Below are 25795 nucleotides of genomic sequence, written 5' to 3' on the forward strand. Positions count from 1 at the left end.
ATCTGCATTGCTTACTGTACTTATTTCCTTGTTTCACTTGAAAAAAAGTTACTGTTTGTCGTTTTTGCATTTAAGTTACCTGTAACACAGTTGCAGGCTACACACTCAAGTGCGCTAGCCTCCTCTGTGTATTTAAAGTAATTTAAGCTCTGCATTTCTGTTGTTTCTGAAAAAAAAAAACACAAAAAAATTATTTGTTTTCCCGCCTTTCTGAACTAGTCTAGTCCAGTTTTCAGGCTTTGCTGAATCCAGGACTGTGGTAAAGGTCCCTGTGTTGCTCATATCATACTTGGATAGTTAGGTGGCTTTCTTGTTCACTGTGAGAGAGGGAACTCTGAGCAGCCTATCTGTCCCTGTAGGAGTGGTCCCAGCCCAGCAACTTGTAGCTCATTGGCCATTTTGGGCTAATTTCTATCCTTTTAGATCTCCCTGGTATAAAAACCGCTTAGTGCAGTTTTGCGCTTGTAAACAGCAAAGCAAGCTCCTCGTGGTGCCCTGCAGAGTCCTATAAGTGGCCGAGAGACAAAAAGAGAGAATTTGGACTTGATGAAGTATTGTTTTTACTTGTTGTTTCCCTGAAATGCTAATTCTGCCTAAAACGCGGCTTTTCAGTGCTTTTGTGGATCCCTAGTGATATCTGCATTGCTTACTGTACTTATTTCCTTGTTTCACTTGAAAAAAAGTTACTGTTTGTCGTTTTTGCATTTAAGTTACCTGTAACACAGTCGCAGGCTACACACTCAAGTGCACTAGCCTCCTCTGTATATTTAAAGTAATTTAAGCTCTGCATTTCTGTTGTTTCTGAAGAAAAAAAAAAAAAAACAAAACAAAAAAATTCCTTGTTTTCCCGCCTTTCTGAACTAGACTAGTCCAGTTTTCAGGCTTTGCTGAATCCAGGACTGTGGTAAAGGCTCCTGTGTTGCCTATATCATACTTGGATAATTAGGTGGCTTCCTTATTCACTGTAAGAGAGGGAACTCTGAGCCCAGCAACTTGTAGCTCATTGGCCATTTTGGGCTAATTTCTATCCTTTTTGATCTCCCTGCTATAAAAAAACACTTAGCGCAGGTTTGCGCACCACGCAGCGCTGTTTAGCTGCAGTTAAACTATTCCAGCCTCCACGAAGTCTGCACTTCAGTTTTTCCCTTGAAACTTGAAACACTTCAACCCAGCACTAGAAATAAGGCAATTTAAGACGGGCACTTACTAAAACTCACTAAAACTAGCACTAGCTTACAGCTTGCACTTTTGCCCTATACTCAGGAAGTATAAGGCTCTTTACTCATCCAATCAGCAATACAGTCCCAACCATCTATTCAGGCATGTTCAAGGGACAGCTTCAGGTGAACTCTCCGGTCCAGCTGGTGAATCTGGGCATCCTGAGGCAATGTTACAATTGCCTCATGTACACAGACAACCCCCTCCTCCTCCCAACCAACACAAACATATGTGAGAGATGCAGCTACACAGCCAAACTGGAGGCTAAGCTCTTTCAACCCACGACTGGATCAACCAGTCACAAGGAGAAGGGCAACACTAGCATCACATTACCAGACTCACATAGACCAGCCATAGCTGCACCAGAAAACAACTCTCAGAAACACGCAAAAACATACTTGGAGGCTCTAAATAAGAACCTGCCTAAACAACAGAGACCTCCTAAGCATACACCCAAACAACCCCCACCCCACAACAGAAACCAGGTAACACATACGTCACAACGTCAGTGTGCCAAGCAAAAACAGCCCCTAAGGCTAAATAACACACCTAACACACTAGTAATCGGTGATTCTATCATCAGGTACACAGACGTCCCACTCACTAGACTGAACAAGGAGAAGATTACCGTAAGCTGCCTGTCGGGTGCCAGAATCCGCCACATAACACATGCACTCAGGTCACTCCACAACAAGTACAAATATGACTCTGTCATTGTACATGTTGGTGTAAATGACCTGAGACGTACCTCCCTAGACTACATGAAAAGAGACATGGAGGAGCTCTCTGACCATGTAGCCCAGGCTGGTATGACTCTGACTCTGAGTAGCATCCTGCCCTCACCCAAAATGATGCCAGCATACGAAGAAAAAATGATCAGTTTCAACAACTGGTTAAACTACTGGTGTCATTCAAAGGGGATTTAGTACTTGTCAGCCTGGGACAACATGCTTGACGAGCCACGTTGCTTCACCAGAGACAGCTTGCACCTGTCGCCCCTGGGCTTTCGAATACTGGCCAAGACTCTTGCCGCCCCAATACTGCCTTTTTCAGGCAAGGCTCAAAAGACAAACCCGCCTCCATAAACAATAATAAACAAAAACTGAGGGTAATGCTGCTCAATGCCAGAAGTCTAAACCTCAAAATGCACGCACTCAAGGCTCTCCTTAGTATGGAAGAAATTGACGTATGTGCAGTGACAGAAACCTGGTTCAAGGCTCCAGAGAGCACCCCAGCACTACCAGGCTATAACTCCTACCATACCTTTAGGTCCCAAAACCAGGACCAAAACACAAAAGGAGGGTGTGTGTCCATATTCATCAAGAACACCCACACCTCCAGGTTAGTAGCACAGCACACGGAATCTGAGACCATCCAAGTGCAATTGACAGCGGGTAAAATGACTGTTCAATTTATAGCTTGCTACAGATATCCCACCTTGTCTCAGGACCCTCATGCAGCATTCCTGAGAACATTAGAAAGTATGAAGATTCTACCAAACACCATGCTACTGGGTGACTTCAACTATCCAAACATTGACTGGGAAAACTACTCAAGCTCAAACGCCCTAGCCCAATGCTTCCTTAAGTTTATAAACTCAAACGCCCTTGAACAGCTGGTCACCACTCCCACAAGAGGAGGCAACATACTGGACCTGGTCATCACCAACATGGGGAACCTATGTTCCACACCTGAGGTAAACTAGTCATTGGTAAGATCAGATCACAAACTAATCACACTGGACATCCACATCCCGACCCCCCCCCCCCCCAGTCAAGGAAATCAAGGTAAAAAACTTCTTTAAAGCCAACTTCACACTCCACAAGACCGAGGTGGGAAGTTTCAAAGCTCCCAATCAAATGGAAAATGATGACCCATCGGCAGAATCCTTTACAAGTGCATTCTATGAACACCTTCAATAATGCATGGACAGAGCCATCCCAAGTAAAACCAAGACCAACTCCTCAAAAAAGAGGAAGCCAGTCTGGTGGACCCCGGCCATAAATAAACTTTACAAGAGAAGGAGGAAACTCCTGCAAGATAGAACAAAATCCCAAAATAAGAAGGCATCTCTGATTAACATCAGTGAAAAACTGCGCTCCCTCATTAAATCATCCAAGGCCAACTTCGAAAGAAAAATAGCCAATGACTCTAAGGATAACCACAAGGCCTTCTTTAAATATGTCAAGAGTCTAGGGGCAAACACTCAGATATGCTCCGAGCTAGTGCATAATGGCAATAAATATACTGAACCAACTGACATTGCCAACATCCTGGCGGATAAGTTCAGTGCAAACTTCACCCCCCCTCCACCAAAGGGGCTAGCACCCATCCCAGAAGAATGTGGCGCTCCAGATATCTCAGACACACAAGTAAAGACAACCCTTGCAAAGGCCAAATACACAGCATCAATGGGACCAGATGCTATCCCAGGTTGTGTCTTATACAAGCTACAAAATTAACTAACCCCCCCATCTCAAATCACTATTCAGACTCAGCCTCTCTACAGGCTATGTACCCAAAGAATGGCGTACAGCAACAGTCGTACCACTACACAAAGGTGGTCCCACAACTGACCCTGGGAACTATCGCCCTATAAGCTTGACTAGCTTGGTCTGCAAAGCCATGGAACGCATCATCTTGGAGCTCATTAACAGGGACATTGGGAACCTCCAGACACTGGACCCCATCCAGTTCGGCTTTGTTAAAGGCAGATTTTGCCTCCTGAACTTGGTCGACTTCTTCGAAACAGTCACCAAGGCCATAGATGAAGGGAAGGTGGTCCACACAGCATATCTGGACCTCGCTATGCTCAACACCATCCCACACTCAGGAATCATAGACAAACTCACCAGCTTAAATATCAACCCCCATGTCACGAGATGGGTTGCCAATTGGCTCCCAGACAGAACCCACATGGTAAGAGTGGCAGGCGCCATGTCTGACTCTAAACCAGTCACAAGCGAAGTCCCACAGGGCTCAGTCCTGGGACCCCTCCTGTTCGGTATATATTTCTCCGAAGTACAGGCAAAGGCAGAGGGACTGTGGCTAACCAAGTTCGCAGATGACTGTAAATTGGGTGCAATAATTGAATCTCCAGCTGACACAGACATCCTGCAAAAGGGTCTCACAGAGACAAACACTTGGTGTCAAAGTCATGGCCTCAAGCTAAATGCCAAAAAATGCATAGTAATCCCATTTGGGAAAAACAAAGTACCTACAAACTACCAAATAGATGGGAATCCACTAAGTACAGAAGAAGTAATTAGGGACCTGGGTACCCAAGTAGATAGCATGCTCTCCTTTGATAACCACATAGCCAAAACGGTCAGGAAATCCTTCTATGTGGCACACCTGATCACAAAGGGTTTCTCATCCAGATCCAAGGAGGTGATTGTGCCCCTTTACTCCTCACTCATTAGGCCAATAATAGAGTATAATGCCCCATTTGGGATGTACCTCACTAGACACCTGCAACAACTAGAAAGACCACAGAAGTACCTCACTAAGACGATTAAGGGCCTTAAACAATTACCCTATGAAGCACGACTTAAAAAGCTCAAGCTCTTCTCAGTCGCTTACTGTCTGCTCAGAGGTGACCTATGCCTGACCTATAGGGCCATGTCAAACCCTGAACTAATGGACATGCTTCACCTCAAAAAAAAACGAGATCCCTCAGAACCACTCATTCTAGCGACTTAAACCTATGTACAACAATAAACAGGACATGCTGGAGGGATAGATTCCTGTCCCAGCGACTCCCCTCACTCTGGAATAGAATCCCAATCCATATTCGACAGAGCTCCTCTCTGACCCTCTTCAAGAGAAATCTTGATGAGTGGATGGGTAATCGTAAGTTCTAACCTGGTATCACTTCAGGAGCCCTGTTGACAGAGGCCCAGGTTACTAATCTAATGGGGAGGCGAAAGCCATCACTCTGTGGCTAGGCTTATAAATGCCCATGGGCAGATAGCCTAGTACTTACCTATGAACACACACACACACACACACACACACACACACACACACACACACACACACACACACACACACACACACACACACATTTTTTAACTTAAAAAGACATTAAAGAATATTCAGGCCACTGGGAAAACTGTACAACTGTTCATAATAACATTGAAAGAGTTCTAGTACCAAGTACTGCCTTTTCCACAAAATATAACTTTAAAGACGCCATGAAAAAGGAATTGTGAGAACTGAACACTGCGTGGTTTTGACTGTTCTTGCTTTCTTGTACTTCAGCTGTTCTGAACCACTGAAGTGAAAGTTTTTACTTGAACATGAAGGCATAGAAAAAAAAGGTTGGGTGTTGGTATAACGATTAATGTGTTTACCTCACAGACAAGAGGTATCAAGTTGGGAGAAACTGGCTACGTTTAAAATGCCCCTCAATGGCACCTCACCTATGAGCTGTATATTAATACTTTAGGCTCAACATCCACGTGAAGTAGAGTTCCTTCCTAACCCCCGAGTGCTATATGGACCAATGGATGTGTAATCGGAAATTCACCCCTGGTCTGGTACATATGTCTCTGATACAGACAGCCAGTAAATCATCTCCAATATAAATCAAATCTGTGGGTCACATTTGGGTTGCTTGGCTAGGCTTATAAGGGCCCTAGTGCTCATCAGCCTAATATACACCTATGATCCTATGAACCAGTGAAAAGAAGTGCATAAGACTCTCAGTAATGCTGGCTATATACACGTGGCTCTTGCACCTACAAAGGTTTTACGGAATATTGTCATAAGACCAGCTAAAGCCTTCACAAGGAATACAAGATGGTTGATGTCACTGACTAGGAAAAAGACAGGGTAGGTAAGTAGGCTATAACCCAAATGTTTTGTTTTATTGCTACACTGGCACTCTCCAAAGAAGACGGGCACTTAACATACCCCTGCCTACTGTCCCTGCCAACAGGATGACATTTTACTTACACCCCCTCAAGACAATGCTGTTAAGAACCAGGGAATGCGTACGTCATCAGCTACATCTCCCTTGTGACTACATTACACATGTATAACAATTTCTGTATTAATATATTCACACATGGGCACACAGACATGCACTACATACACATTTAAGTCTATTCCCTTTGGTAGACTACACATAACTGGTCAAAAATAAGTAAAAGCCACATTTGGCAGAAATTTCACTTAGCAGAATCACATTTGATGTTAAACTTGACCAAATATTTCAGTTCTACAAACAAAATAACTAAACAATGCCCAGAACACATAAAAGAACAAAGAAAACTACAACTCCATCATCACATCAACTCCAATAAGGTAAAATTTCCCAAAACAAAGGAATCGCTGCTGGCGCACACTTAGAAATCAATAGAAAACAGTGACTACAAGCTCCATGCCCTGGCATTATTCATTGTACCCCTTGTAAACTAACAAGATCGTCACTTATTTAAGAGGCACAAGGCAAAAATACCAAGCACAATGATAAAAATTCTGCAAAAATAAGCTAAACAATTTCTCAAACTTCAGCCTTTAAGTACAACCACTGATTTTACTCTGCCAAATGAATCTTTCACCAGATGTGATCTACTGCAATTCTGCTATTTGACAGCTCAACCAAATGAATGGCAAGTGTGTGCTCGTGTGCGTTTGTGTGTGTGTGTGTGTGTGTATATATATATATATATATATATATATATATATATATACACATATATATATATATATATATATATACATATACACACACACACACACACACACACACACACACACACTACATCCAAAAACATACATATAACACATACATCTCTACTAATTCTGCTTCTTCTCATGGCTGTTTCATCCTCTAATATGAAGACCATTCATAGGTTCATAGGTTCATACTAGGCTATCTGCCCTAGGGCATTTATAAGCCTAGCCAGAGTATGTTTGGCTTTCGCCACCCATTTTAAATTAATTTTGCTATGCCCTTTTTCGAGGTTAGTATACTATGCCTCTGTCTAACAGTGACACAGAAGTGATACCCGGGGTAAACCTATGATCTCCCATCCACTCATCAAGATTCCTCTTGAAGAGAGTCAATGAGGGACTCTGCCTAACCTGCACTGGGATTTTATTCCATAGTGAAGGGAGCCTCTAGTTATGAATCTGTCCCTCCAGCATGCCCTATTTATTTCAGTGCTGAGGTTCAAGTCTCTCGAGCGTGTAGCTCGATGGGATTTGGATTTTTGAGGTGCAGCATGTCCCTTAATCCCGGGTTGGACATGGCCTTATACGCCAGGCACAGGTCACCTCTGAGCAGTCGGTATGCCACTGAGTAGAGCTGGAGTTTCTTTAACCGGGCAGCATATGGCGCCTGTTTGAGCCCTTTGATCCTCTTGGTGAGGTACTTTTGGGGTCTTTCCAGTTGCTGCAGGTGTTTGGTAAGGTACATCCCAAAAGGGCATTGTACTCAATTATGGGCCTGATGAGGGATGAGTAAAGAGGCACGATGACCTCCCTAATCTAGATGTGAATCCCTTCATGATTAGGTGGGCTATATAAAATGTTTTTCTAACCACTTTGGCCACGTGGTTGTCAAATGAGAGATTGCTATCAACTTGGGTCCCCAGGTCCCTAATGACTTCTTCTGTACTTAATGGATTACCACCTATGTGGTAATTTGTGGGCACTTTGTTTTTGCCAAAGGGGATGACTATACACTTTTTGGCATTTAGCTTGAGGCCATGGCTCTGGCACCAGTTGTCTGTTTCTATGAGGCCCTTTTGGAGGATGCTTGTGTCGGCTGGAGAGTCGATTATGGCACCCAGTTTGCAGTCATCTGCGAACTTGGTCAGCCACAGTCCTTCCGTGTTGGCCTGTACCTCCGAGAAATATATACTAAACAAGAGAGGTCCCAGGACTGAGCCTTGTGGGACGCCACTTGTAACTGGTTTGGAGTCTGACATGGCTCCAGCAATTCTAACCATGTGGGTTCTGTCCTTGAGCCAGTTTGCAACCCATCTAGTGACATAGGGGTTTATATTTAAGCTGGTGAGCTTATCTATAATGCCCGAGTGGGGTATTGTATTGAAGGCTTTGCGAGGTCCAGATAGGCTGTGTGGACCACCTTCCCTTCGTCAATGGCCTTGGTGACTGTTTCAAAGAAGTCAACCAGGTTTAAGAGGCAGGATCTGCCCTTAACAAAGCCAAACTGGGTAGGATCCAGTGTCTGTAGGTCCCCAATATCTTTATTTATGAGGTCCATAATGATCCTTTCCATAGCTTTGCAGACCAAGCTAGTCAGGCTTATGGGGCGATAGGTTCCAGGGTCCGTTGAGGCACCACCTTTGTGGAGAGGGACCACTGTTGCTGTACGCCACTCTTTGGGTACATATCCTGTAGTAAGGCTGAGATTGAACAGTAGTTTTATGTTTGGGTTTAGCTCTTCTTGGAGTTCATGTAGGACGCAGCCTGGGACACCGCCTGGTCCCATTGATGCTGTGTTTTTGCTTTGGAGAGGGCGGCTCCCACCTGAGCATCTGAGATGTTGGGGCAGCACTCTGCTGGGATAGATATTTGCCCTTTGGTGGGAGAAGTTTGCGCTGAACCTGTCAGCTAGGATGTTGGCAATGTCTGTGGGATCAGTGTATTTTTTGTCATTTTGGACTAATTCTGAGCATATCTGTGAATTCCCACCCAGGTTCCTAACATAACTAAAGAAAGCCTTGTGATTATCTTTAGTGTCCTGTGCAATAATTTTTCTCTCGAAGCTGGCCTTTGACGATTTTATGAGTGCCCTTAGTTTTTTGCTAATACTGATCAGAGATGCCTTCCCTTCTTGGGATTTTGCTCTATCATGTAGTAGCTTCCTCCTTCTATTGTATAGTTTGTTTATGGCTGGGGTCCACCAGACAGGTCGTCTTCCTTTGGAGGATTGGGTCTTGGTTTTATTTGGGATTGCATGATCCATGCATTCCTGAAGGTGTTCATAGAATGCATTTATAAAGGATTCTGGTCTGGGCAGATTTTCCACAGGTCTGGGGCTTTGAAGGATTCCACCTCGGTTTTGAGGAGTGTGGAATTTGCTTTACAGAAGTTTTTCACTGTGGTTTTCTGGGCAGGGGGTGGGGTCGGGATGTGAATATCCAGTGAGATCAGTTTATGGTCTGATCTTACCAGTGAGGGATACACTTCTGGTCTGGAGCATAGAGTCCCCATGTTGGTGATGATCAGGTCCAGTATGTTTTCCCCTCTTGTGGGAGTGGTAACAAGTTGTTCCATAGCATTTGAGTTTATGAATTCTAGGAACCTTTGGGCAAGGGTGTTGGAGCTAGAGTAATGCTCCCAATCTATGTTTGGGTAGTTGCAGTCACCCAATATAATGGTGTTCGGAGAGACCTTCATATTTTCCAGTGTTCTCAGGAAGGCCGAGTGGGGTTTCTGGGTTTGGGAGGGTGGTCTGTAGCAGGCTATAAACTGGAAGGCAGTTTTACCCACTGTTAGTTGCACATGGATAGTCTCTGATGCTTCGTGCTTTGCCACCAACCTGGAGGTGTGGGCATCTTTGATGAATATCGATACTCCCCCTCCTTTTGTGGTTCGGTCCACGTTTTGGGGCCGAAAAGCATGGTATGAGGTATAACCTGGTAGTGCTGGGGTGCTCTCGGGAGTCCTGAACCAGGTTTCTGTTACTGCACAGATATCAATGTTCTCCATGCTAAGGAGAGTTTCGAAAAGTGCATCTTGAGGTTTAGACTTCTAGCGTTGAGTAGCATTACTCTTAGTTTCTTATCCCTTGTGATACCTATGGAGGTGGGTTTGTCTTTTCAGCCTTGCCTAAAAAAGGCACTATGGGGGTAGCAAGAACCTTTGCCAATATCCGAAAGCCCAGGGGTGACAGGTGCAAGCCGTCCCTAGCAAAGCATCGTGGCTTGTCGTGCATATCATCCCACGCTGACAGGCATTGGATCCCCTTTGAATGACACCAATACTTAAGCCAATTGTTGAAATTGATCATCTTGTCTTCATATTGTGGCATCATTCTTGGTGAGGGTAAGATGCTACTCAAGGTCAGGGTCATACCAGCCTGGGCTACATGCTCAGAGAGCTCCTCTATGTCTCTTTTCATGTAGTCCAGGGAGGTACGTCTCAGATCATTCACACCAGCATGGACAATGACTGAGTCATATTTGTACTTGCCTTGGAGTGACCTGAGTGCTTGTGTTATGTGGCGGATCCTAGCGCCAGACAGGCTGCTCACCGTGACCTTCGCCTTGTTCAGCCTGGTGAGTGGGACGTCAGTGTGCCTGACAACAGAGTCACCTATTACAAGTTTATCAGGTGTGTTGTTTAGCCTTAAGGGCTGTGACTGTTCGGCACACTGGCTTTGTGAGATATGTGTTGCATGTGTTTTGTTTTGGGGTAGCGGTTGCTTGGGTGTCTGCTTTGGAGGTCTCTGCTGCTTAGGCAGATCTTTATTTAGAGCCTCCGAGTATGTTTTTGTTTTTTGGTAACCTTCCAAATATTAGTATGAACTCTCATATATGCCCAATATTTCTAACAACTCTAATTCATGTAGTTTGTTACAAAGGCTGCTTGGGATCCTGCAGTTGCATTTTTGGAATACTGTGTGCCTTATGCATCCCTGAAACTTAATCTGATTATACTAAAAACTCCATAGCATTCTCTGAAGGATTTTGATGAGAACACCATGTCTAGTTCTAAGCTAGTACAAGCTACCATCTATCATGTATGCTTTATATTCAAACCACTTTGGTTGTTTACAAACACAAAAATATTTTCATTACACCATGCCTTCAATGGTTTGTCACTGAGCCATGGGATTTCACACTTGCATTACTCACTCACCTGAACTGTGGAAAATGCTTGGTGAAATGTTTCAGCACTCCATCAATCTGAATTGCAAGTTCTCTTGTTGGTGTAATAATTATAGCACCAACCTGTAATGAAAAATAAAAACACTTTTATGTAATTCACTTTTAACATGTTTTACAGTACTAAGAATGGTGCTGTCTGTAAGCCATGGGATACTAAAGTCTACATTAGTAGGTTTTAGCAGTTGTGGTTTTAGAATCCTAAACGAGCCTTCAGTACTACTGGAGGCACCTCATGTAAGCCCTTCCTTTACTTACTTTACAGCATATTATTACTGCAACTCTATACACAGAGCCTGCAGCTATATACTGCATTCTTAAATGTGATGAATCACAGACTTGCACAAAGAAACCAAGATCCTGAGACGTTGATGCCCAGCCCAGTACCCGGTCACATTTGTTAATCACCTCATTATGACATTCCTCTAGAGATTTTCTAGACACAGTAACTCAAGTGATACATTTGCTTGTTGCAACCAACAACTCTCCTTTATATGTTTAAAACTACTACCCTTTTAAATCACTTAATTCCATTACTAATATTTAACATTTCACATTTTTGTAAAGTAACACAAGTCATACACCTTAGCACACACCCTAACATTAAATGTGGGCACACAACTGCTGTACTAGGACTCTTTGAAGAGGTGTCCATATGTTACTGTAATTTTCATATGGCTCCAGTCCATTAAAACATATCATGTACTATGTAATATATTAAAGTTTGTCCTCAGAACAATCCTTCCACATGGAATAAGAGCACTTAACAGTACTATATTAAGACAGACACAGTTTTACTGTTATCAGTTACCTAGAAACTTCGCTTAACAGCAATAACTTACTAAAAAATGTCAGCCAAGAACTTTCATACCTTAAAGAACACCGCTAAAACAAATGTTTCCTTCCAAAAGGAATATATTCTGCCCTGCAATGCAACACTAAAAATGCCACATGGAGAAAAATATAATTTCATAAATATTCCAATTTTGTTTTATGCCTATACTTGGTTCTGGTTGCCTTTTTGTTAAATTTTGCATTTTCTTTCCTATGTCTGTCTCTTCATCTGTTACATCATGTAGGCTAGGAAGGGCACAGCAATTACATTGGGTCATTGATTTAAACAACAGTCATTAAAAACAAATTCTTAAACATGAGTTATTTAAATATCAAGTGCAAAGGCCTTTTTATAGGATTTATTTTTGTTACAATTATTCCCTCAACATGGAAAGTGGGCTTTCTTCTTCTAAAATATGTAGTTTTTACTTTATTTACTTCAGTGGACTTGTATTAAGTTTAATAAAGTGGTATTTCTGTTTACTGTGTGCTGAGCAACACTGTCCAAATGCTTCCTAATTCCATGTCATACAGCCCTTCTTTTTGATAATGGAGTACTGTGGAGAAACTGTTTGTAGTGGGTAGGCATATTTTCTGCAGTATGCCGCAACAAACTTTATTACAATATAACCAGAATGCAACATAATGACTTACTCAGTCAGAACAAATCAATAAACACAGATATATTCTAGGGAAAGGTAACAAACAGTAAGATGAAGGATAAGATTTTCAGTAAGGTGTACAGTGCTTGGCATGCAGTACAATAATCTAGATATAAAACTAATAAATCACGGTACCAACGGATTAATCACTTTTAGGGAAAAATGCAGACGTGTAAATCACCTCAATGACTGCCTTACTGTACAGCGAGTTTGTATGTTGTACCACAAGGAATTAGTGCTGGAGGGAAAACATTTGGAATAATTTGTGCATCTGTGAAGCTAAAGATGCAGTAAAATGATCATTCCATTGTAGACAACTGTTCAACTATTTCATTCTGCAATTTTTCTGCACAGCATTTTCTGTAAAAGTGAATCTTATCTTCTTGAGGAATCTGTTACAGCATTTTTGAATTGTAGACAGTGTATAATTCAGTAAATAACTGGGGAAGAGGGATGATTAACATCAAATATCCTAATACTAACTATAGTATCAAAAATATGAGAGTGTAATACAAGCCAGCTCAGCCTGAATAACACCTTTTAATTACAAAAATCAGATTTTTCACACTGGACTACAGCTTTTAGTTTGAAAAGAGCAACTAGCTTGGTTAATTTCTGGCCTGACATTCAAATGTTTCCTAAAATACTGCTTCAAAGGTGGGCATAAATAAAAATCAAAGGAAGCAAATTAATGAAAGATAAGCTGATGCTGGCAGCAGTCACTCAAAATACTCTTGTAAGTTGGTGAGAGAGACAGCCAAAATAAATGATCCTCTCATTACATGGTTGTCTCTCTTTCCCTATAAAGTAACATCAGAGAAGTGAAAGACTTGATTATAAAACAAAATCATGCAGTACGGCAGCCTCATATCAGACCCTTTTGGAGTATAAAACCAGTAAAGTGGTGTAAAAGTGCTTACCAAAAAACAAATAAACCAAAAAATAAGCACCCTGGTAGTCAGTCTCCAATCAGTTTATTATATAAAAAATCAGTTAAGCGCTTTCATCAAACACAGTTGGCTTCATCAGAACAAAGGACTTTTCTTGGTTCATTGGTTGTTTTTCTAACCTTTATGGCTTTCATTGGTTGCTTTTCTAACCAACTGTGGTTGTTGTAAACCTATTTAAACTGCTCTTTAAGAAAAGTCCTTTGTTCTGATGAAGTCAACTGTGTTTTGTATGGAAGCGCTTAACTGATTTTTTATATAATAAATGGATTGGAGACTGACTACCAGGGTGCTTATTTTTTGGACCCTTTTGGAGTATAACAGATTAAAAAAATAATAATAATACCCACTTAAATGGATACAAAGACCCTATTAATGCCAGAAAGTTCAAGATATTCTATTTTTTTTCAGTTTTTGGGTGAGGACATCTTTAAAGGGTTTTTACTTAGCCATATAACTCACATTTAATGCCTTATGTGCATCTAAGTAAAAATAATGACCGACACAAAGTAAAGCTGTGCAAGAACTTACCATAACCGTAGACATCCTACTATCACTGTTGCAGGATTCCTTACAATTGTCCGGCCAGCATACCAAATTCTTGGGCCCTTCCAAGTGCCATAGGTCAGACGTATGTCCTATGTCAGAGACGCAAGGTGCATAAGTGACATATGAGCACCAAATCCGCAGAATTGAACTGCCCCTAAGAGAACAGGAGCAGCAAATGAAGAATAGAAAGATGATACATGTACATCTAGAAGGAACGAAAATAAACTCCTCGGTTAGAGGGAGAAGAAAAACCTAAAAGGGTGAAGGAAGGAGGGATGGAATAGCGCAACAGTAATAAGTAATATATCTACTGCTTTGATAAGTTCTTACATAACTGTACTAGGTCTTCCTTAATCATCGTTGCAGTATTCCTTACAATACAGAGAGTACTAGAGCAACTATAAAAGATGGGAGGAAGAAGAACGAACTGAGGAACCCTTCAAAAACCCACAAAAAACAGACCTGGCAAAACCTGTTCTGGCCCTAGATAGCACATCACCTCACACTACTTAATAAAATTATGCACACTAGACCAAGCAGCAGCTTCCAAAATAAATCTAGTATCGAGACCCCTGAAAAAAAGCACCAGAAGAGGAAACTGCCGTACTAGAATGAGCATGAACTGAAGTAGGGAGTAGCTGGCCAGCCACAGAAGAATAATAAAAATAAACTACTTTAAAAATCCAAGAAGAGACAGTTGCTTAAAAAAAGCTAAACCCAATTTCTTGTCAAGAAAAGAAACAAAAAGCTGCTCAGATTTCCTAATATTTTTAGTCTTGTCTAAATAATATCAGAGCTGTCTATGCAAATCCAAAGAGTGGAGAACCCTCTCTCCCTACTATTTTGAAGAGAAGGAAAGAAGATGGATGGTCTGATTCAAAGACAAACCATTGACTACTTTACACATAAAAGTAGGATTGGTTCTAAGAGACCCCGTCACTGTGAGGAAAAAAAAAAAACAGAAAAGGAGAACTGCCATAAGGACCTGAAGTTCAGACTCTCTTTGCTGAAGTTAAGGACATCATCAAGACAGTTTTCCAGATACAGAGTTTTAAAGAGGAAGAGGCTGCTGGTTCAAAAGGTAGCGGAGTCAATTTCTCAGGAACAAAGTTACTACACTTGATCTTAGCCCAAAGGCCGAGAAGCAATCTCAAGAACAAAGGTCCGAAGAAGGAGGAACTGGTTTTATTGGCGGTCTAATATATGAAAGATGCCTTTTTGGAACCATTTAACCTCAAACCTACAGGAAAATGGTGGATCCAGAGACAGACCAGAAGAAATGGATGATAATCAGCTTTAACAGAAGAATACGTCAGACCAGAATTGAGCAACTCACAGAAATGAGACAAAACAGAAAGAACACACACTAAAAGAGGGCACTGTCCACTGCTGAGACCCCAAAAAGAAATTATTTTCCGCTTTCCAACATAACATTTTCTAGTAGAGGGTTTTCTGGTCTCCTGCAAAACCTGAAGCATATCCTCAGAAAACTGCTGAAGAAAAGGAATCGAAATTCTATCACCCAGAGAATAAACTATAGGGCAAGAAGCTGACAGTGAATTAAGAGAGCTCATGTTCTGGGTTAGAAGATCCATCCTGTGGGTTAAGTTGTGATGATTCCCCTGGCCAAATGAAAAAGGGGAAACTAATGCTTTCTGGATCAAAAGGGAGTCACCAACAACATTTCGGGCCTGTGCCACATGATCTTATGTAGGACCTTTCGCAACACAGAAGAGGTAGCTAAGCATACAGAAAGATCCCACTCCAAGAAAAAAAGACATGACATGCACTTTCCAAGTCATAGGACTTGGCACTCTCGAACAGAACTGGGGAAGTTGTCCATTCTCAGGGGCAGGCAAAAAGATCTACCCGAAGAGTACCCCACCAACAGACAATGTCCAGGAAAACCTCTCTGTGATGCATCCACTTCTGAAGATCGGCCCTGGATCTGCCGCAACACTGTGTTCTGGAGAAATATAAACCACCTAAAGAATCAATTAATGATGGTAGGTAAACTCTCATAATAGGTTCATAGGTTGATACTAGGCTATCTGCCCTAGGGCATTTATAAGCCTAGCCAGAGAGTGTGTTTGGCTTTCGCTACCCTTTTAGATTAGTTGACTGTGCCTCTGTATAGTAGGTCACAGAAGGTAGCCCTTTTAAGGTTAGTTTACTGTACCTCTGTCAAGCAGGGACACAGAAGAGATCCCAGGGGTAAACTTATGATCTCCCATCCACTCGTCAAGATTTCTCTTGAAGAGGGTCAGTGAGGGGCTCTGCCTAACATGGATTGGGATTTTGCTCCAGAGTGAGGGAGCCTCTAGGATATGAATCTGTCCCTCCAGCATGTCCTATTTATTTCTGTGCTGAGGTTCAAGTCCCTGGAGCGTGTAGCTCTAAGGGATTTGGATTTCCTGAGGTGAAGCATGTCCATTAATTGTGGGTTGGACATGGCTTTATACGTCAGACACAGATTGCCTCTGAGAAGGCGGTACACAACTGAGTAGAGCTGGAGTTTCTTTTGCCGAACTGCATAGGGCATCTGTTTGAGCCCCTTCATCCTCTTGGTGAGGTACTTGTGGGGTCTTTCCAGTTGCTGCAGGTGTCTGGTAAGGTACATCCCAAATGGGGCATTGTATTCAATTATGGGCCTGATAAGTGATGAGTAGAGGGGCACAATGACCTCTCTTGATCTAGATGTGAATCCTTTTGTGATAAGGTGCGCTGTATAGAATGTCTTTCTAACCACTTTGGCAACGTGATTGTCAAAGGAGAGATTGTTATCTACTTGGGTCCCCAAGTCCCTAATTACTTCTTCCGTACTTAATGGATTACCACCTATGTGGTAATTTCTGGGCACTTTGTTTTTCCCAAAGGGGATGACTATGCACTTTTTGGCATTTAGCTTTAGGCCATGGCTCTGGCACCAGTTATCCATCTCAGAGACCCTTTTGGAGGATGCGTGTGTCAGCCGGAGAGTCGATTACGGCACCCAGTTTGCAGTCATCTGCAAACTTGGTCAGCCATAGTCCACCCGTGTTAGCCTGTACCTCGGAGAAATATATACCGAACAAGAGAGGTCCCAGGACTGAGCCTTGTGGGACGCCACTTGTAACTGGTTTAGAGTCTGACATGGCATCTGCTATTCTGACCATGTGGGTTCTATCCCTGAGCCAGTTTGCAACCCATCTTGTGACATGAGGGTTGATATTTAAGCTGGTGAGCTTATTTATGATGCCCGAGTGGGGTATTGTGTCGAAGGCTTTTGCGAGGTCCTGGTAGGCTGTGTGGACTACCTTCCCTTCATCTATGGCTTTGATAACCGTTTCAAAGAAGTCGACCAGGTTCAAGAGGCAAGATCTGCCCTTAACAAAAGCCGAATTGGGTAGGATCCAGTGTCTGGAGGTTCCCAATGTATGATTTCCATGATGATACGCTCCATAGCTTTGCAGACCAGGCAAGTCAGGCTTATAGGGCGATAGTTTCCAGCGTCTGTTGTGGCACCACCTTTGTGGAGTGGGACCACTGTTGCTGTACGCCATTCCTTGGGTACATATCCTGTAGTAAGGCTGTGATTGAACAGTGACTTTATATGAGGGTTTAGTTCTTCTTGGAGCTCGTGTAAGATGCAGCCCGAGACACCGTCTGGTCCCACTGATGCTGTGTTTTTTGCTTTGGAGAGGGCAGCTCTCACCTGTGCATCTGTGATCTCAGGGAGGCTACACTCTGTTGGGATGGACATTTGCTCTTTTGGGGGGGAAGGGGGGGGAGGCGTTTGCACTGAACCTTTCTGCCAGGATGTTGGCAATGTCTGTGGGTTCAGTCTATTTTTTGTCATTTTGCACTAACTCAGAGCATATCTGGGAGTTGCCTCCCAGGTTTCTGACATAACTAAAGAAGGCCTTGTGATTATCTTTAGTGTCTTGTGCAATTTTTCTTTCAAAGCTGGCCTTAGATGATTTTATGAGGGATAGTAGTTTCTTGCTAGTACTGATCAGAGATGCCTTCCCTTTTTGGGATTTTGCTCCATCATGTAGTAGCTTTCTCCTTCTGTTGTATAGAATAGCTTATTTATGGCCGAGGTCCACCAGACAGGTCTCCTGCCTTTGGAGGAGTGAGTCTTGGTTTTATTTGGGATAGCATGCTCCATGCATTCCTGTAGGTGTCCATAGAATGCTTTTGTAAAGGATTCTGCATTTTGGGCCGTATTTTCCACTGGCCTAGGGGCTTTGAAGGATTCCACCTCGGTTTTGAGAAGTGTGAGGTTTGCTTATGAGAAGTTCTTCACAGTGGTTTCCTTGGCTAGGGGTGGAGACAGAATATGGATGCCCAGTGAGATTAGTTTATGGTCTGATCTTACCAATGAGGGGTATACCTCTGGTGTGGAACATAGAGACCCCACGTGGGTGATGACCAGATTCAATATGTTTTCCCCTCTTGTGGGAGTGGTGACCAGTTGTTCCATAGCATTTGAGTTTATAAATTCTAGGAACCGTTGGGCAAGGGTGTTTGGGCTTGAGTAGTTTTCCCAAATCAATGTTTGGGTAGTTGAAGTCACCCAATATAATGGTGTTTGGAGGGACCTTCATATTCTCCAGTGTTCTCAGGAAAGCCGAGTGAGGTTCCTGTGTTTGGGAGGGTGGTCTGTTGCAGGCTACAAACTGAAAGGCAGTTTTGCCCACTGTTAGTTGCACATGGATGGTCTCCAATGCTTCGTACAGTGTCACTAACCTGGAGGTGTGGGTATCTTTGATAAATATGGATACTCCCCCTCCTGTTGTGGTTTGGTCCAAGTTTTGGGGCCAGAAAGCATGGTATGAAGTATAACCTGTTAGTGCTGGGGTGCTCTCGGGAGCCTTGAACCAGGTTTCTGTTACTGCACAGATATCGATATTCTCCATACTGAGGAGAGTCTCGAGTGCGTGCATCTTGAGGTTTAGACTTCTGGCGTTGAGCAGCATTACCCTTTTTTTTTTTCTTTGTGTTGTCTATGGAGGTGGGTTTGTCTTTTGAGCCTTGCCTAAAAAAGGCACTATGGGGGAGGCAAGAGCCTTTGGCAGTATTCGAAAACCCAGGGGTGACAGGTGCAAGCCGTCCCTAGAGAAGCAACGTGGCTTGTTGAGCATGTCATCCCAGGCTGACAGACACTGGATCCCCTTTGAATGACACCAATACTTTAGCCAGTTGTTAAAATTGATCATTTTGTCTTAACAGGGCTAGTATGCAAAGATGTAAGACTTTGTCCCCCCCCCCTATTTATGTACCTAAGAAAATTATATTGTATGTGAAAACTCTGAGTAGCCCGAGAGTCCAAAAGTAATGCAGAGCCTGAAGGGCCAGGATAAGAGCTTTAATTTCCCTTTTTTTAAACAAGAAATGTCTTTATTGAATTATCACTTATGACATAGGCAACCATACATTTATATAAATGAAAACACCCCATACTGCCATACTTTCAGCTGCAAACATTATACATCATAAATAATCTTCTAAACACTCATTGTCAGTCAAACATTAAATAGTTCATTCAATTCCTGCCTTCCCTCAAATCTTACTCCTCCTCTAAAACATTGCTCTGAATGTATTGTTCCCACAATTCCCAAATTTTGTATGTAATTTGCTCCTACCCTTTTCTAAAGATCCCACTTCCACTTCTTTTATCTCTGCTACTATATTTACTACTTCTAGTACAGTTGGTTTAGACTTTTCTAGTAACTGCTTTTTTAGTAGCCACCAGAAATAAACCCAGCAAGGCCGTACTGTGCCTAGGCAATTCTGATTCTGTATCACATCTCAAAAAATAATTTACTTAGATCACCAATTTGCTTACCCACTATTTCTGACAAAGTAGTCAGCACGGAATTTTTAAAGTCTGCCAACTCATTACACTCCCAAAAAATATGTTAAGGGCTTTCATTTCCTTGACGTTGATATGTACCTTTCTGCGGAGACCAGACACCCTGGAACAAGCCCCTCAGGTCAGGTCTGAGGCATCTGTAAACAACTCTTGATTAGGGGAGGGTACCTGAAAAGGAAGGCCTGGATTCCCGAGAAACTGGTGGATCCACCACAAAAAAAGTCTTTCCTTAGGTAATGCCAAGAGAGAAATGGGAAAGTCCAGAGGATGACAATGATGTACCAGACCGTCTGTCCTTCAATACCACTGGAACTTCCTCATATGAAGTCTGGCAAAAGGAGCCACTAGAAGAGTTGATGCCATAAACCCTAGAACCCTCAGAAATTCTCTTGCTGACATCTGTTACAAAGAAAAAGGGATCAAAAGAAAAGTTGTCACAGTAAGGGTCTGAATCCTGCACGCCAAGAAAACCTGGTTCTGAGGACGAGTCAGAAAGTACAGTTGTGTACACCTACCATAAATGTAGATGTTAGAGTGTATTCACTGTTGCAGTCATCACATTTGGTTTATCTGCCTACAGTTAGCCCTCAGCCGGCCTGAATACCAGAGTCTTCAGATTTGTGTGTCGGATGCTGTCGCTTCTTCCATGATGTCAGATAGTCAGGGGTATAAAACATGCAGCCGACGCCATCAGTTTTTCTTGCCCCAGATGTCAGGTGCCCCCACAACAGGAAGCAATTATATGGTATGGAACACCCCCAGCAAAAAGCAAATACACATGATATATGCCAAACAAGGAGGAAAAGTCAAAAGAAGTCAGGGGGCTGGAGGGAGGGTAACCAGGACTGCAACAGTGAATACACTCGACCATCTACATTTATGGTAAGTGTACACAACTGTACTATGTTCTTTGTGTTTCACTGTTGCATTCATCACATTTGGGTTGATTCCCAAAGCTAAGGAAGGGTGGAGGTAGTTAAAGAGCATTAGGGCTAGCAATAAGGTCCTTTAAAACTGCTGTGGCAAATCCAGTTCTGGATTTAGAAAAGATAGGCAGGAGGTAATGCTTGGTGAAAGTATGTACAGAGCTCCAGGTTGCAGCTTCCAGGATGTCCCTGGTAGGGACTCCTCTGAAAAATGCAGTAGAGGTAGATGTAGCCCTGGTGGAATGTGTTCTTATCCCCTGTGGGGTAGGTTTTCCATGGTGTTTTTAGCAGAAATGGATGCAATCTGCAATCCATTTGGAAATGGTTTGCTTTGAAAGGGCCTTCCCCTCTGCCCCTGCAGCAAAGCCCACTAGCAGTTGGTCAGATTTTTTCTGAGAGGCTTAGTCCTGTCCAAATAGAATCTAAGCTGTCTGTGTACGTCCAGAGAATGCAGTATCCTTTCTCCTTTATTCTGAGGATTAGGGAAAAAGGTAGGCAAATTAATGGACTGGTTTAGAGCCACACTAGACACCACCTTGGGCATGAAGGATGGATTAGTCCTGAGGGAAACACTGTCCGCATGGAAGATAATGAAGGGTTCCACTGCCAAGAAGGCCTGCAGTTCTGACACTCTTCTTGCTGAAGTGATGGCTAGAAGTAGAAGAAGTAAAGCTAAACAAACAAATCCAAGAAGGCTAGAAGTGGAAGAAGTAAAGCTAAACAAACAAATCCAAACTGCAACTCAGGAAACAAATGAAGGTTCAAGGACACAAAGTCCCCAAAGCGGAAAAAAGTAAAAACAGGTTTATTACTTTGCAACTAAACAGTATGATGCCGTTCATTTTTATTTTTGTATCATACTGTTTAGTTACAAAGTAATAAACCTGTCTTTACTTTTTTTCCGCTTTGGAGACTTTGTGTCCTTGAGCCTTCGTTTGTTTCTTGAGTAGAAGTAAAGCTGTTTTCCAAGAAAGGAATTTCAACTCTGCTGTAGTAGCTGGTTCAAGGGGGGTGATTTTTTCCAATACAAAGTCAAGGTCCCAGGCTGGAGTGGGAGCCCTTCTGAGCAGTCTTTAATTTCTGGCCCCTCTAAGGAATTGCTTTAGCAGGGGATAAGTAAAGAGGGGTGGGTCAATATTATAATGTGCTGATATGGCAGAGGCACAAATCTTAATTGAAGAGAAAGATAGGCCTTTGTGGAGCATTTCTGTTAAATAATCTAAAATATGAGGTAAGCTGGGCACAGTTGTGCCCATCCCCTGAGCCTGGCTCCAGGAACAGTATCTTTTTCCACTTTTCTGAATAGGATTTTCTAGTACTAGGCCTCCTTGCCTCGAGAATGACATCCAGCACCTGCTTACTGAGGGTTGCTGGAGGTGAGGTCAGGGAATAAGCTAGGCTGCAAGGTTCAGGGTTTGAAGCAGAGAGTGCAGAATCTTGTCCGCCTGCTGGGACAGCAGGGAAGGGGTCTGAGGTAGGTGCCAAGGTTGTAGCACTGTCAGACTGCGCAAAAGTGGGTACCAGTGCTGGCATGGCCAGTCTGGTGCAATCAGTATTGTCCTTGGCTTGTCCTGTTTGATCTTTAGTAGAACCTTCTAGAGGAGAGGCAGAGGGGGAAAGGCAAAAACTGAGAGGTTTCCCAGGTAAAGGACAGGGCATCCACTTTCCAAGCTTGACTGTGGGGAGTTCTGGTGCAGAATTTGTTCAATTGGTAGTTCTGAGGGGAGGCAAACAGGTCTACCTCTGGAGTCACCCATTTGTTCCTCAAGAGCTTGAATATTTTGGGTTCCAGTTTCCATTCGTGTGGGTCCATGAGATTTCTGCTCAAGTCATCTGCCAGTGAATTTAGTTTGCCTGGCAGGAATTGAGCTTATAGGTTCACTTGGTAGCTCAAGGCTGTGTTCCACAGAGCCATGGCTAGTCTTCAGAGTGGATAGGAATGGGTTCCCCCCTGCTCGTTTATGTATCACTTAACTGTGGTGTTGTCTGCCTTTACCAATAGTTGTCCTGGAAGAATAAGGTCTCTGAAGGCTGTCAGAGCATTCTGTACAACTAACATTTCTTTTTGATTGATAGGTAGATGCATCTGTTTTGGGTTCCATTTGCCCTGAATACACTGCCCTGCCATGTGAGCCCCCCATGCATAGTCTGAGGAGTCTGTTGTTAGGGTTTGGGCGGCAGGGGGTAGAGTGAAAGGAAATCCCTTGTTGTGGCAGCAGGTCTCTGCCCACCGAAAAAACTCTGCCCTTAGACAGGGGATAACAGGAATCCTGGTTTCCAGGTCCTGAGAATGTTGACACCATAGGCTTTTTAGGTACCACCTGAAGTTTCCTCATATGCAGTCTTACATATGGAATTAACAGAATGCAAGAGGCCATGAACCCCAGGGCTTGCAGGCTTTTCCTTGCAGATAGCTGGGTTTTTGTGGCCAGTAGTCTGAAGTAGGTTGTCAAATGAACTTGGTTCTCTGGAGTGAGGAATGCCGTTCAAGCTTGCTCCCAGGAATACAATCTGTTGAAAGGGTAATAGGTGTGATTTCTTCTCGTTGATGGTGTAACCCAGTGAAGTAGAAGTCACTTTACAAATGCCAGGTGCTGTAATAGCAAGTCCTGACTCTGCCTGAATCAGGCAATCGTCCAAATATGGGTAAATCTGAATATTTCTCTGCCTGCAAAATGCAATGGCAGGAGCTAGGTACTTTGTAAATACCCTGGGCACAGTAGATAAGCCAAAGGGCAGAGCAGAGAACTGATAGTGCATGGAGCCTGCCCTGAAGCGCAGGAATTTTCTGCAGGATTCCCCTACTGGATGTGCAGGTAAGCTTCTTTTAAGTCTAGAGTAGCCAGCCAGTCATCTTTGGCTAGCATAGGAAGAAGCTGCTGAAGTTAGCATTTTGAATTTTGGAACCACCAGAAAGGTGTTAAGAATAGAAAGGTCCAGGATAGGACACCAGGAGTTTTCTTTTCTGGGAATCAGGAACAGTCTTGAATAAAAACCATGTCCCCTTTGTTCTGCTGGAACAGGTTGAATAGCCCTGATACTTTGGAGAGAGAGCACTTGTTTTTGGGCCTCCGCCCACTGGTTTGGGGGGAGGTCTGGCCATCCATTGGGGTTGGGAGTGAGTGGAAGTGGAATCTGTATCCTAGGGAAACTATATTTAAAACCCATTTGTCTCGGGTAATGAGTTCCCAGTTTTTTACATGCAGAGCAAGCTTTCCTCCTAAGGGAGCAAGACGTTGAGCAAGGCTTGGTAGGGGCAAGGATAAGTCATTGTGCCATTTTTCCATAGGGGTAGGCTTACTACTACCTGCTTTGGAAGTGGGGCCCCTCACTGCTTAGATCTGTGCATAGCCTGAGACTGAAGTCTTGGTGGTCTGTTACTCCTGAGTTTGGACTGAGAAGGCCTGGAAGGGACTGGAAAGGACCAGTTCTCTGAAGGCCAATGCCTACTGAATCTAGGTGGTTGCACTTGTAAGAAATTTCTCCAATGCCTACTGAATCTAGGTGGTTGCACTTGTAAGAAATTTCTAAGAGTTTGCATAGATTTAGCTTTTTCCTCCATCCTTTTGAGGACGACTTCTGCTTTTTTGCCAAAAAGGTGCTCTTGGTGTAAGGGTGCATCCAGTAATTTAGCTTTAATATGATCTGGCAAGTTTTGTTCCTTAAGCCAAGCATGCCTTCTAAGTACAGACCCAGTGACAGCAGCCCTGCAAGATGCTTCTAAAGCATCAAAACCACATTGTAAAGTATGTTTACCTACTTGGTCAGCAGAATGTATTAACTCTTGTAACTCTTTGTGCTCAGAACAGTCAGGAATCAACATCATTTTCTGCTTAATTAAGCCCATAATATGCTGCTGATACTTTAACATATGAAACAGGCAATTTAAAGCCTTAATGGCCAAAGCGGCAGCAGTATATACCTTCTTACCCCATCTGTCTAAAGCTCTAGAATCCCTATCAGAAGGGGTAGGATTTTTGGCAGTAGTAGCCTTAATGCCTTTTGGTCCTTGGGAAATGGTCTCTGGATCTGCTGTAGGATTCTTGAAAAGGAATTTGTGAGAGTCAGGTACTCTGTAGTACCGGTCAGGTTTCCTGGGAGCTGGAGGCAATGTATCTAGGGTAAGGCTGGATTCCAAGAAAACATCATCTACAATCTCCAGAACAGGAGGGATAGCTAGAGGCCTGTGTTGAGGCAGGTTTAAAAATTCCCTAAGTCTCTTTTTGGATTGAGAATAGTCCTGGCTTTCCCAGTGGAAATACTCCCTAAGGGTATGCAAGGTTCAGCAAAAGAAAAATCTTCTGCAGGGGAAGCAGAGGGAATGAAATCCTCTGCATCAGAATCCTCATAAGTAGATAAGGGTAAATAAATCCTGGTAGTCAGAAGAAACAGAGATATCAGATTCCTGATCAGAAGAATCAGAAAGAAAATCAGTTCTAGGTCTCAGAGGGAGAAGGCTGGCTTCCCTTAATCAAGGTAATAAGGTCTTCAGCCATTCTAATCATTTGTTTTTTGAGGCATATGGACCCGGGAATGCGCTTTGGTCATCTGTTTTCTAGGCTTGGTGCGAGCTTTAGGCCTGAGGAATTCGGTATTTTTAGCTTGAAACGAAGTCGTTAGTTTGATAAGAAAATCGGTAGGCCTGAATACACCCTCAGAAGCCAGTGCATGCACAGCGGCTTCAGACCCATCCAAGGTAGAGACATCTGCAGGTTCTATGGTCGAAGAAGCATCTCGCGGCATGGACTCCGAATGGGTCTCAGTAGAGTCCTGCGAATCGGTAGTACCGGGTATCAGGGGCTGTCAAAGCACCAGAGTACCGGCGGACTGACGACTAGCTTATCGGAAGCATCGTCGGCAGTTTTGGACCTATGCGGTCTGTCTCTGTCTTTATCCTTACGTTTTTTCAGGAGATCGGTAGTCGGATGGCTTA

At 43.2% G+C, this 25795-nt stretch overlaps 1 protein-coding gene across 1 annotated transcript in view; it reads right to left on the reverse strand.

The window, feature by feature from the left end:
- DDX55 (DEAD-box helicase 55) overlaps positions 1 to 25795 on the reverse strand; it is a 584207-nt gene that overhangs the window by 442740 nt on the left and 115672 nt on the right. The window contains exon 4 of the mRNA XM_044068554.1: positions 11062 to 11153. Within this exon, the coding sequence (XP_043924489.1) occupies positions 11062 to 11153 (92 nt within the window). The remainder of the gene's footprint in view (positions 1 to 11061; positions 11154 to 25795) is intronic.

Source organism: Protopterus annectens, chromosome 4.part0, assembly GCF_019279795.1.
Source record: "Protopterus annectens isolate FY-2018-M chromosome 4.part0, PAN1.0, whole genome shotgun sequence".
NCBI classification, from domain to species: domain Eukaryota; kingdom Metazoa; phylum Chordata; order Ceratodontiformes; family Protopteridae; genus Protopterus; species Protopterus annectens.